Source organism: Amblyraja radiata, chromosome 1, assembly GCF_010909765.2.
Source record: "Amblyraja radiata isolate CabotCenter1 chromosome 1, sAmbRad1.1.pri, whole genome shotgun sequence".
Classification (NCBI taxonomy): Eukaryota; Metazoa; Chordata; class Chondrichthyes; order Rajiformes; family Rajidae; genus Amblyraja; species Amblyraja radiata.
In genome coordinates this window covers 139,345,235-139,358,019 of record NC_045956.1, presented here as the reverse complement: position 1 = coordinate 139,358,019, position 12,785 = coordinate 139,345,235, and the positions used below count along the sequence as shown (strand labels likewise).

General features: G+C 47.0%; 1 protein-coding gene across 3 annotated transcripts in view; it reads right to left on the bottom strand.

The window, feature by feature from the left end:
• LOC116979710 (probable E3 ubiquitin-protein ligase HERC1) overlaps window positions 1-12,785 on the bottom strand; it is a 283,689-nt gene that overhangs the window by 185,430 nt on the left and 85,474 nt on the right. For all 3 annotated transcript variants that reach the window (XM_033031434.1, XM_033031451.1, XM_033031442.1), the window contains exons 14-17: window positions 11,112-11,321; window positions 10,880-11,032; window positions 8,476-8,608; window positions 6,181-6,372 (exon numbers count right to left, since the gene is read on the bottom strand). In XM_033031434.1, the coding sequence (XP_032887325.1) occupies window positions 6,181-6,372; window positions 8,476-8,608; window positions 10,880-11,032; window positions 11,112-11,321 (688 nt within the window). The remainder of the gene's footprint in view (window positions 1-6,180; window positions 6,373-8,475; window positions 8,609-10,879; window positions 11,033-11,111; window positions 11,322-12,785) is intronic.

Sequence of the window (12,785 nt, the reverse complement as noted above, 5' to 3'; positions counted from 1 at the left end):
TGAGGCAGGGACTCCAACTCAGGTTGACATGAGCAGGCTTCAACCTAGCCACCGACAGTCTCACGTCGAGCCCCCATGTCCAAAACAAAAGTCGTAAGACCCCTCTGCAGCACACGGAAGGGCCCCTCGTAAAGCCGCTGCAGCGGCTTGCCATGTGTGTCACAGCGCAGGAACACAAAAGCACAGTCCTGAAGAGCAGCTGGAACGTGTGAAGGCACCACACCGTGGCGAGACGTCGGAACCGGAGCGTGCCTACCTTCTGCTGCAAACGAACAAACACCGAGGAAGGCGGCTCCTGCAACCCACGCGCCGCTGGAACGGAATTCCCCGGAAGCATAAGCGGAGCACCATACACCAACACCGCTGATGAGGAAGCCAAATCCTCCTTAGGGGCAGTGCGGATCCCCAGCACCACCCAAGGTAGCGCGTCCATCCACTCCGGCCCGGTAAGCTGTGCCTTGAGGGAGGCCTTCAAATGCATGTGAAAACGCTCCACCAAACCGTTCGACTGTGGATGGTAGGCCGTAGTATGGTGGAGCTGAACCCCCCCAACAGGCGAGCTCCAGCCGACCACAACTCAGAGGTGAACGGAGGACCCCGGTCCGAGGAAATGTCCACAGGATCAACGAAACGAGCAATCCAATGGGCAGCAAGGGCACGGGAACAGGACGCAGCAGAGGTGTCGGTCAGCGGAACAGCTTCCCGCCACCGTGTAAAACAATCCACCATCGTGAGGAGATGCGTGACGCTCCGAGACGGAGGCAGCGGTCCCACGATATCCACATGCACATGATCAAACCGCCGATGCGGCACGGCAAACTCCTGAACAGGCGCCCGGACGTGCCGCTGGACCTTGGACGTTTGGCACGGAACACATCCCCCAGGCCTAGTTACCGACCTGCTTGCGCAAACCATGCCACATGAACCGGGCCGCCACCAGCGCAATTGTGGACCGGATGGAAGGGTGCGCCAACCCGTGGAGGACATCAAACACCTGCCGGCGCCAGGCAGCCGGAACAATGGGCCGCAGTTGACCAGTGGAGACATCACACAGGACAGTAGCACCCGCTGGGCCAAACGAGACATCCTCCAATACCAGCCTGGAGATGGCAGTGCGGTAGGCAGGCATCTCCTCAGCATCCTCCAGTTGAGCTGCCGCCAAGGCGGAAAAGTCAATCCCCGGAGCGACATCCAGAACCGCAGCGATGGCAGACCGAGACACGTGTCAGCAACTCGGTTGTCCTTTCCTTCGACGTGGCAGACGTCAGTGGTAAACTCGGAGATGTATGCCAAGTGTCTCTGCTGCCGAGCGGACCAGGGATCGGACACCTTCGAAAACGCAAAAGTGAGAGGCTTGAGGTCCGTGAAGGCAGTAAAAGATCGGCCCTCGAGAAAATAACGGAAGTGCCTCACCACCAGATACAACGCCAGGAGCTCTCGATCGAACGTATTATCGCTCCACACGCTTGAGCTGTCGACTGAAAAAGGCCAGAGGCCGCCAGCGCCCATCATGGAACTGCTCCAACACCCCCCCCACAGCAGAGTCTGAGGCGTCGACAGTCAAAGCTGTCCGGGCAGCAGCCCGAGGATGGACCAGCATGGTGGCGCGAGCGAGCGCCTCCTTGACCTCTTCAAACGCGGCCATGGCCTCGGCGTTCCACGTAAGGTAATGCTGCTTACCGGCCAGAAACGGAAACAGCGGCCGCATAATCCGAGCCGCCGCAGGTACGAAGCGGTGGTAAAAGGTGACCATACCCATGAACGCCTGTAGTCCCCGCACCGTGGAAGGCCATAGGAACCGGTGAATAGCCTCCACCTTGTCTGGCAGCGGAATTGCACCATGCTGGGTAACCTGATGGCCCAGGAAGCGAATGGAACTGAGGCCGAACCGGCATTTATCCAGGTTGATGGCTAAGCCGTGCTCGCTGAGCCGCTGGCAGAGGAGGTGGAGGTGCGCACAATGTTCTGGCGGCTGTGACTAACAACGAGAATATCGTCCAGGTAAATATATAGAAAGTCCAAGCCGTGACTCACTGTATCCATCAGGCACTGAAAAGCCTGCGCGACATTCTTCAGGCCGAAAGGTATCCGCAGGAATTCAAAAAGGTGAAAGGGATAGCCTTCTTGGGCACATCCTCAGGGCCTACCGAGATCTGGTGGTAGCCCCGCATCAGGTCGACTTTGGAAAAGAAACGGGCCCCGGCTAGATGGGCGAAAAAATCCTGGATATGCGGGATCAGGTACCAATCAGCGATCGTGTCATTATTGAGGCGGTGATAATTCCCACAAGGTTGCCAACCACCAGACGCCTTAGGAACCATGTGGAGGGGGGAAACCCACGGACTGTTTGAATGCCATACAATCCCCCAGGCCTCCATTTGGCGGAGCTCCTCTTTAGCAATAGGGAGCTTGTCGGGAGGAAGGCTGCTGGAGTGGGGGACCTGAGGTAAGAATGTGGTGCTCCACACCGTGTTTGGAGTGGGTCGAATGGAATTGAGGGGTCCAAATATCTGGGAACACCGCCAGTATCTGCACATAGACATTGTCCACAGAAGACACCGGGTCGCTGCGTGGCATAGCAGATGCTGCGGGGCGTAAGAAGATCGGCTCCAGTGTGGCAGCATGAACGAGGCGTTGCCTCCGCACATCCACCTACCAGGGCCTGATTTCTGGGTCCTCCAAGGCACCACCGCTACTCGATCGTTCGAGCCATTGCCCTGCTGTTTGGCTTGCCACAGCTCGTCGGCTCTATCTGTTAGCAGCGGGGGGGGGGGGGGTCCGTGAAATCCTCATCGGCGAGCAGCAGGCGGATGTCATCTGGCGTCTGCTCCAGGAAGGCATGCTCAGGGTAGGCAGAGCCGATGGCCGTCCATTAGGGTGAGCATCTCGCTTATCAGATCTGATGGCTTGCGATCGCCGAGGTCGCCCATGTTTAGGAGCCGCGCTGCGCGGTCCCGGTGGCTGAGCCCAAAGGTCTGCAAAACAGCGTTTTAAGGCCATCATATTTGTCCTGATCTGGCGGCATGCAGAGGAAAGGGATCAGGCGACCGGCTGTCTCCTGATCCAACGCGCCGACCACATTGTAGTACCGGGTGTCATCAGCTGTGATGCGCCGTACGTAGAACTGGGCCTCGGCTTATTGAAACCACACCTGGGGCTGCGATGTCCAGAACACGGGCAGCTTCAGGGAGACAGCGTTCTCCTGGGCTGGAATGTCAGCAACCTTGGGCTCTTGAGGTTGGTCGTTGGCTGCGAACATGTTTGAAATCCAAAATGACCGATTTGGATCGTCGGGGTCACCAATATGGCGGGCAAATAAACAACCCACGTGTGGTGAAAACAAAGAGAAATGTATTGCTCAGGTAAAGAGATCAACACACACACGAATGGGGGTGGCTGACCCAGGACCGAGATGAGGAAAACATTTTTCACAGAGAGTGGTGAATCTCTGGAATTCTCTGCCACAGAAGGTAGTTGAGGCCAGTTCATTGGCTATATTTAAGAGGGAGTTAGATGTGGCCCTTGTGGCTAAAGGGATCAGGGGGTATGGAGAGAAGGCAGGTACAGGATACTGAGTTGCATGATCAGCCTTGATCATATTGAATGGCGGTGCAGGCTCGAAGGGCCGAATGGCCTACTCCTGCACCTATTTTCTATGTTTCCATACTTATACTAGGGCACATCCCTAAACCTTGTGGCAACTGCTTCCCACCATTACCCGGTCACGTGACACTACCCCCGACTGCCACGGGTTCGAATACCGGTGGCCTAACCACCGGTTGGCACCACAATTTCTTATTTATTCATATTCTTAAAATACATTTCTTCCAACAGAACTGGATTTTAAAAATAGCAAGTTTAGATTGCTGTACCTACACCTTCATTAAAAAGAGATCAGCAGGTACTATAAGCGAGTTTGGTATTGTTTGATAAACGCAAGGAATCATGAGATTTGTCAAAGGTCTTTCGAGAACAAAAAAGCAAACTCAGCGCTGTATAAACTGTGTATAAATTGTTAACTATTCTACCAATGAATAGACAATAGACAATAGGTGTAGTAGTAGGCCATTCAGCCCTTCGAGCCAGCGCCGCCATTCATTGTGATCATGGCTGATCATCCCCAATCAGTACCCCGTTCCTGCTTTCTCCCCATATCCCGACTCCGCTATCTTTAAGAGCCCTATCTAGCTCTCTCTTGAAAGTATCCAGAGAACCGGCCTCCACCGCTTTAACCAATATCATGTCTGCTGAACATAGCAGTTAGTTTGAGACACTGATATAACAGTTATACGCTCCGAAGCATAATGCCCCTGTCCCACTTAGGAATCCTGAACGGAAACCTCTGGTGACCTTGCCCGCGACCCAAGGTTTCCATGAGGTCACCAGAGATTTTGGTCACTCTCCCTAATGGTCGAAAGTGGTTTCCGCGTGGCCGAGGCTTCTTCTAGGTTGCTTCGATTATTTCAACATAATCAAAACCGGACTCGACTAAAAATAGTTTGGTCGAAGCCAGTGGAGTGGGGTCTCTATTTACTTATAGGCAGTCGAAGGCCATCTCCTTCGCTGACCAGCCATTTTGATTGGCTCATTGGAGTTTCACGACCTAGAAGACCCACCGGAAGGTAAAATGCCCACTAAATTTTGTTAAACTTCTTAAAACTGTCTCCACTCCCTCTCCCCCCTTCTCTCCACCTTTTCTCTCCGCTCTTCCTCCTCTCTCTTTCTCCCCCCTTCTCTCCACCCCCCCCCCCCCAAGCACTCTCTAAAGGACTTACCGTGCTCTGTGGCAGCCGTTTACCTTCCTCTTCATCGCGCAGACAGCGCTCCTCCGCTGTCCCTGGCCCCCACCTTCGGTGTGTGTGTGTGTGTGTGTGTGTGTGGGTGTGTGTGTGTGTGTGTGTGTGTGTGTGTGTGTGTGTGTGTGTGTGTGTGTGCGTGTGTGTGCGTCTGTGTGTGGTTGGTAGCAAAGATCCTACAGGATCTTTGGCGGGTAGATGCAGCTCACGCTTCGGTCGATCCAGCTCGAGGCTTTCCAGGCGAGTGACCAAATCCTCCGGCGACTCATGGAAACCTTGGGTCGCTGGCAAGGTCACCAGAGATTTCCGTTCAGGTTTCCTAAGTAGGACAGGGGCATAAAGCAATAAAACACCGAAGCATAAAGGGCCTGTACCACTTAGGCGATTTATTCGGTGACTGCCGGCGACTGCCACAGTCGTAGCAGGTTGCCGAAAAAGCGGCAACTGGACCCCCCCCCCCCATGACAATGTCTACGACAAGCTACGACAACCTACCACCTAGTCGACGTCAAGCTACGGCAATCTACCGACAACCGGCGACCCATTAGGACGTCTACCTATGACCACACCTACGACAACCTACAACCACATAGCCGACAACCTAAGTCAACCTTCTTCCACCCGCGACAAGCTACGACAAGCAACGACCCTGTCGGCGACAACTGAAGACAACTGAAGACAATTCAGTCGCCGGTACCTGTAGCCGGTTGACGTAGGTAGTCGCCAAAGGAATTCACCAAAGTCAGTAACCGGCGACAAACAACGTCACCTGGCGACAACCTGCGTCACCTACGACAGGAGAAGACAAGCTACATCAAGCTACGTCAAGCCCACAGTCGCCGAAAAGTTTTGAACATTTCAAAATCCAGCAGCGACCAGAAAACAGTTACGACTCTTTAGGCGACTTGAGATTACTCACGACCATACAGGCGTCACCCCGCGACAATGTGGCGACAGCCTAGTCATCTGTAGTCGCCGAAAAAAATCGCCTAAGTGGGACAGGGGCTTAAAGCAATAAATACATCTCGTTGATCGTTTTGAAAGCAGGATTTTCTTACCTCGAAGACGCAAAACTGGAAAATACAGATGAAACGCAGGTCATCTGGCGAGAATGTTTATCGCGAATGACCTATGACCTGGGCTTATGCAGTTGAAATGCCGAACTCTCTTATTGCAACGTTTAGAGCAGGTGCTATTGCAACATTTAAGAAACATTTAGACAGGTACATGGAGAGGATAGGTTCAGAGGGATATGGGCCAAAAGCAGGCAGATGGGACTAGTGTAGATGGGACATATTGGTCTGTGTGGGCAGGTTGGGTCATAGGTTTTGTTTCCACACTATACCACTCTATAATTTGACAGAATTAAAATAACCATACGAACCATTTATCACCGATTCCAGTTCTTGTTCCTCTAATAACAGTGCCGCTGGTAAAAGCCTATTTAGACAATCCAGAGGTTGAAGAAGATCTAAAAGACTGCCAAGCATTGGTCGTACAATACCAGCAGGTAGCAGCAGAAGGGAATAGACGACCTGACACAAAATACTTCCTGCTGCAGAGTTAAAAAGAATTCCTAAAAGAAAGAAATGATTTAAATGAAACAGGGCTCACCAATCAGAAAGCTGCTTTTTATATCTATTATAATAGGTTACCTTTTCTTTCACTAAACAATAAAACTTGGATCATTGATTCAAAATATCAAGTGACACAAAAAATGAAATTGAATATTTTACACAGTATGGTAATTGTGAAAAAAAAACTTGCTACAATCAAACTCTGCTAAATGTCTCAACATGCGAATCATTCTTACAATACCAACTTTAATTTTAGACTTTAGAGATACAGAGTAGAAACAGGCCCTTCGGCCTACCGAGTCTGTGCTGAGCAACGATCGCCATATACATGATTTTTTGCAAAAAGGCTAATTTGATAGAGAATATTAAAAGTGCAGTAAAAACATTTGATAATCCGTTGTCTGACTATTCAAAAATTCTGATGGTTCGGGCGTCATAGTGGCGTAGAGGTAGAGCTGCTGTCTTACAGCAACAGAGGCCCAGGTTCAATCCTGACCATGGGTGCTGTCTGTATGGAATTTGTAACGTTCGCTGTGTGACTGCAATGGGCTTCTTCGGGTGCTCCAGTTTCCTCCCACACTCCAAAGACGTGCCACACCTGAACATGCTGGATAATTTGGATCTCTGGTAAAAAATTCAGTACTTAAAAATCTTCCAATGCAATGAAAAAGTCCAATTGCAAGTCACAGGACGATCAATGAGCCAGTGATCAGTTTGAAAACCCTCATACCTCAAACGATACTATCTTGGATTTTTCAAGAGTCAAGAGTGTTTTATTGTCATATGTTCCGGATGGTGCCATGAAATTCTTACTTGCTGCAGCACAACAGAATATGCAAATATGTAAACATAGTACATAACGGTGGAAGAGAAAAAAAAAGTTCAATAAATAACTAATATAGTGCAATAATAATATAGTCTTTTGCAGTTCAGAGCTCAGAGCTTATTTGTTGTTGTGTTTAATAGCCTGATGGCTGTAGGGAACAATAGAACCAACATTTACCAAGTATGGAGGAGCTATGTTCTGCTATTGATCAATAGCATCATTAGCCGAGAATCTGATTCCAGGCACGTATCAGTTGCTCTAAAATGAATCAAAGGTTTCCCAATGGACACTGATCGAATCAGATACGATTACTGAAAATGACCTAATGTTTGTTGGCGGGAGGAACTACAGATGCTGGATTAAACCAAAGACAGATACAAAAAGCTAGAGTAACTCAGCGTATCAAGCAGCATCTCTGGAAAAAAGAATAGGCGATGTTTTGGGAGAAGGGTCTCAACCTGCAACGTCACCTATTCCTTTTTTCCAGAGATGCCGCCTAACCCGCTGAGTTATTCCAGCTTTTTGTGCCTGTCTAATGTTTGCTGGATCTATACTTCTGAAGTAGGGTTTTGGCCCGAAACTTTGCCTATTTCCTTCGCTCCATAGATGCTGCTGCACCCGCTGAGTTTCTACAGCATTTGTCTGTACTTCCTTCAATAGTTCACTTTAATCTTTAAAGAGCATGTAACAAGCTTAGGCATCAAGAGTAAAACACTGCTGGGGAAACTCCATGGGTCAGGCAGCATCTGTGGAGGGAATTGGACAGTCGATGTTTCTGGGTGAGACCCTTCCTCCTGGATCCTTCGTCAGGCATACACATTGTTGGTTTAAGGTCTTATGTGAAGGGTGACGCCACTGGTGTATGACAGCATAGAAACAGAAGTTATTAATACAGACGGTCAGAAATTCAAAGTCAAATAGGGTCAAACAGAATGCAGAGTAGCAAGCTTTCTGGTTCTGTTGAAAGATGTAGATAGTAGCAAAAGTACACAATTGGAGTTTGAGACCAATTAACTGTTTATATAAGAGTTGTGATTTTTGATGTAGAAACAAGGAATTGCTGATGCTGGTTTACAAAAAAAGATGAAGCGCTGGAGTAACTCACCGGGTCATGGAAGCATCTCTGGAGACGATTAAATACTGACGTTTTGTGTCGTCCTGAAATGTCACCTACACATTTTCTCCAGAGATGCTGCCGTACCCGCTGAATTACTCTCCAGTGCTTTGTGTCTGTGATTTTTCATGCTGATCGCATGGGATAAAACAGGATTCTTACCGTGCAACTTATCTGTAACACTGCTATCCACTAAGCTTTCTTTGAGAAGGATTGCAGACCGTCTGTAGGTATCGGATGCATACAGCAGCAACAAGTGTAAATGTTTATGCAGCAAATCTATGCTTAACTGATCCTAAAATTTTAAAAAAAAGAAACACTGATTTATAAAGATACTTGGTTGACAATAATTAATAAAAATCACCAAAATAATTATTTCTTCCTACCTGAAGCCAGTGAACTATCAATATGCAAGCTTCAGCTAAAGCAAAGTAAAATCCCCCTGTCCCACTTAGGAAACCTGAACGGAAACCTCTGGAGACTTTGCGCCCCACCCAAGGTCTCCGTGCGGTTCCCGGAGGTTGCAGGTGGTTGCCGGAGGTTGCAGGTAGTGGAAGCAGGTAGAGAGACTGACAAAAACCTCCGGGAACCGCACGGAAACCTTGGGTGGGGTGCAAAGCCTCCAGCGGTTTCCATTCAGGTTTCCTAAGTGGGACAGGGGCTTTAGGCATCATTCCCTCAGCATTTGACATCATAACCATTAACGTTCAATAACTTAAAAGTGCCAGAACTGAGTAAGCAGGGGTTGTGATGATATGGGGTGGAAGGATGAACTCGTGGTATATTCGATCCTCTCAGCAGGGAAAAGGCACCAAAGTCAAAATTTAACCTCTCTTTTTTACATTTGCTAGACAGAGAACTGAACTTGGAAAGATATAATTTTTTTATATGTAACACTCATTCTCACACCAATTAATGCTTTCCGAGGAGTTGATTTTTAAAAATGAAATAACATTCAACAAATGCGTAGGAACTGTGGATCTGCTCTACCTATAGGGTCACCAATACTAACACACACCACTCGGATCTATAATCCAGTCCGGGTTTTACCATATAGCCACCATTTATGACTAAAGCTTCCAGACACTAGCTGTCAGTAGAGACACAGTGTAACTTTATTATATGCCAATAAACCTGTTGGATCCTGACGGAGTATGTGTTAATTGCTCTAAATTGTGTCAGAAGTGGGATTCGAACCCACACCTTCAATAATCACTTGGAGTACGTGTTAATTGCTCTACAGGAACCCAAGGAATGGGAGCAGGAGGTTGCATTTAATCCCATTCCTGAGCTCTAACATGAGGCCAGGCACCAGCTCTCGTTCACACCCTCATACCAACCCCTCGATCATGACTTTACAAATACGAGGCCGTCACCTCCCAGACTGTTACCAATCTCATCACTTCTGGCAATCTCTCCCCCACAACCTCCAACCATATAGTTCCCCAGTCCGGTTACTGCTCGCTTCTATCTTCCTCCCAAAATCCACAAACAGGACTACCCTGGCAGCTCCATTGTTTCTGCCTGCTCCTGCCCGACAGAACTCCAAATACTCATGTCCAGTCACTTTACACCTCCATCCTCCACCAGGAAGGTCTCAAGGCCTTCAATAGAGACCCAATCAGTTCCCCTCTACTAACTCTCCTCTCCGCCTGTCAGATCATGTCCTCACCCTCAACACTTCTCTTTTTATTCCTCTCGCTTTCTTCAAGTTAAATATGCAGCCATGGACACTTGCATGGACCGCAACTACTGTATACCTGCCTTTTTGTTGGTTACGTCGTACAGTCCTTGTTGCAAGTGTACACTGGCATCATCCGTCATCTTTCTCCACTACATAGACAGCAGCATCAAGGCAGCCTCCTGAACCCATGCAGATCTCGTTGATTTCATCAACCACCACCAACTTCCACCCTGCCCTCAAATTTATTTGGTCTAGTTTAGCTGAGTTTATTATGGTCACATGTACTGAGATACAATGAAAGCCTTTTTTTGTTGCGTGTTATCCAGTCAACAAGCAGGACTACAGGAATGAGATTGAAACCTTGTGACCTGGTGTCAAGGCAACAACCTTTCTCTCAATGTCAGCAAAGGAGACATATATTGTTGTATGATTTGATTTGACTATATAGCACACAAAACAAAAATTTTCACTGTATTTCAATACACGTGATCATCATAAATCAAAACCAATATCAATTCCAATATCTTTGATTTTTTAATGTACATGGCTGGTTTTGTAGTATTCATCCATGAAGGCATTTGTAAAATATTTGCTTCATCCATCTGCCAATTCTTTATTCCCCATTGTAAATTCTGCTGCCTCTTTGTACTGGATCCCGCATTTGCCCCAGTCTTTTTATTTGTGTACTTATATAGAACCTTACAATGCATTTTTGTGTTTCTCGTACTCTATCTTGCCCGTCAATATCAAGTTCTTTGCCTACCTTTGCAAAGTTCTTAAAATGCTCCCAATCCAGATCCCAATACATTGTCATTTTTATAAGCACTTTTCTTGGATTTAACATTATCTTTATAAGGCATGGACGAATCACCTCCCCATTACCTTAGCAGCAGCATTTGAGTAACAGTGAGCCAGTAGATGTTTATGTAATGCAGACAGCAGTTGATGGACATGGGAAGGTGGTCCACTCTCTGTATTGCTTGTATTACTTTGTTGCTTATCACTGTTCTTCTCCAGCTCTCCAAATGCACGGTCCTTATGAGACAGACAATTAAGGATATTGAGATAACAGTGACAGAAAATATTAACTTCTTGGTTAAAAGAAAATGCTTACAGTGTAGAAACCAATGTTCCTTAACAGAGTTTTTAAAAGGATCTCTGCTAAATGAAAATGGTCGATAGTTCCTGAATTGGACGAGTCCTGGTCTGAACAGCACTTCTGAGAGAATCCCTCTGTCATATCAACAGGTGAGCTGTAACCCAACAGAGATGCAATGTGGGACTGGTCCTGCAGACTGGTCAGTATGATATCCAATTGCATTCTCTAGTTAGGAAAACAAGAAAGACAGTAAATTACAATATGAATAATACTTGATTTTTGGGATATGCCTGCCAGCTAAATAGGTTTTGAAAATGTTGGTTATGATGGTATAATTGATGGATGCAATCAGACAACTGAATCAGGCATGGGTACCAATATATTTGAATTTTTACTTTATTTCCCCTCATCAATATTAATAGTTCAACAACTGGTGGTAATCTTTCACCAGAAAATAGCTTCAACAATAACTTGAATTAATGCCCATAAACATAAATTCTCCTTCAATTGTTTTTATTCAAGTACAAGAAAAATGCTAAGAACGTTATTCTTATCCCACTTCAGCTAACAAAAAAAACAAGCAAAAGTCTGCTACATACTAATCCAATTAGTTATCTAGTCAATATTTCTGAAGGTACATCATTTAATCTGGTTTTGGAGAAATTCTGGAGAGGTTTTAGTAGATTGTACATAGAAAGTACAACAGAGGAATGTCCCTTGAGGCCAAAATGTTTGCACTGAACATCATGCCATTAAACTGATCTCATCCTCCTGTACATAATCAAAATCCCTCCATTCCCTGCAGTTCCATGTGTTGATGTAAAATACTCCAAAATACCACTATTATATCTATTTGCTTAATAGATTATTTGCTTAATAGTTTTGGAGAGGTGGAGCAGAAAGTGGGGTTGGATGCAATGGAAAAAATTGGCTCATGGCCCTCAGCTAGTGAGTATCAGTTATGAGTAAACTTAACCTTCAGCGGAAAGACTCCCTCTGACCTCATGAAATGTAACTCTCATTGAACCATGGAGTTTTAAAACAGAGTAAGAGGCCATTTAGCATATCCATGTGCATGTTTGCTAAAATTTAGATTTTTGTTTAAATATCTTCCCAACACTTGGTCCATAGGTTTTGAAGGTAATGGCTTTTCGAGTGGTCTCCAGGCACCGATGGTCTCAACAACAGTAAGCTGTTAAAGGTCTCTTACAATCTGGGGGGAATTGAAGCAAATGGAGGGACAATACAATGGTATTGGTGTAAATGGATGGCTGATGCTCAGTATGGACTGGGCCATGGTGGTGCAGCGGTAGAGTTGCTGCCTTACAGCGCTTACAGCACCAGAGACCCGGGCTCGATCCTGGTTACGGGTCTGTCTGAATGGAGTTTGTACGTTCTCCGCGTGACCTGTCGGTCGGTCGGTGGTCAGTGTGGACTCGGTAGGCCAAAGGGCCTGTTTCCGTGCTGTATCTCAAAACTAAACTAATGCACATGTACCAGTCATGACAAGTCGGGGACAGCTTCACCAACAGATGTCACTGGCAGTTCTGTACAGAACAGCTGGCCAGAGGGAAGCAAATATCTCTCTCTGCAGTGTTTAACCTAATGCATCTGCAACTTGATTAATTCATGAACATTATTTTATCCTCTTTACTGCCAAACATATGCATAACACTGAAGAACATTTCA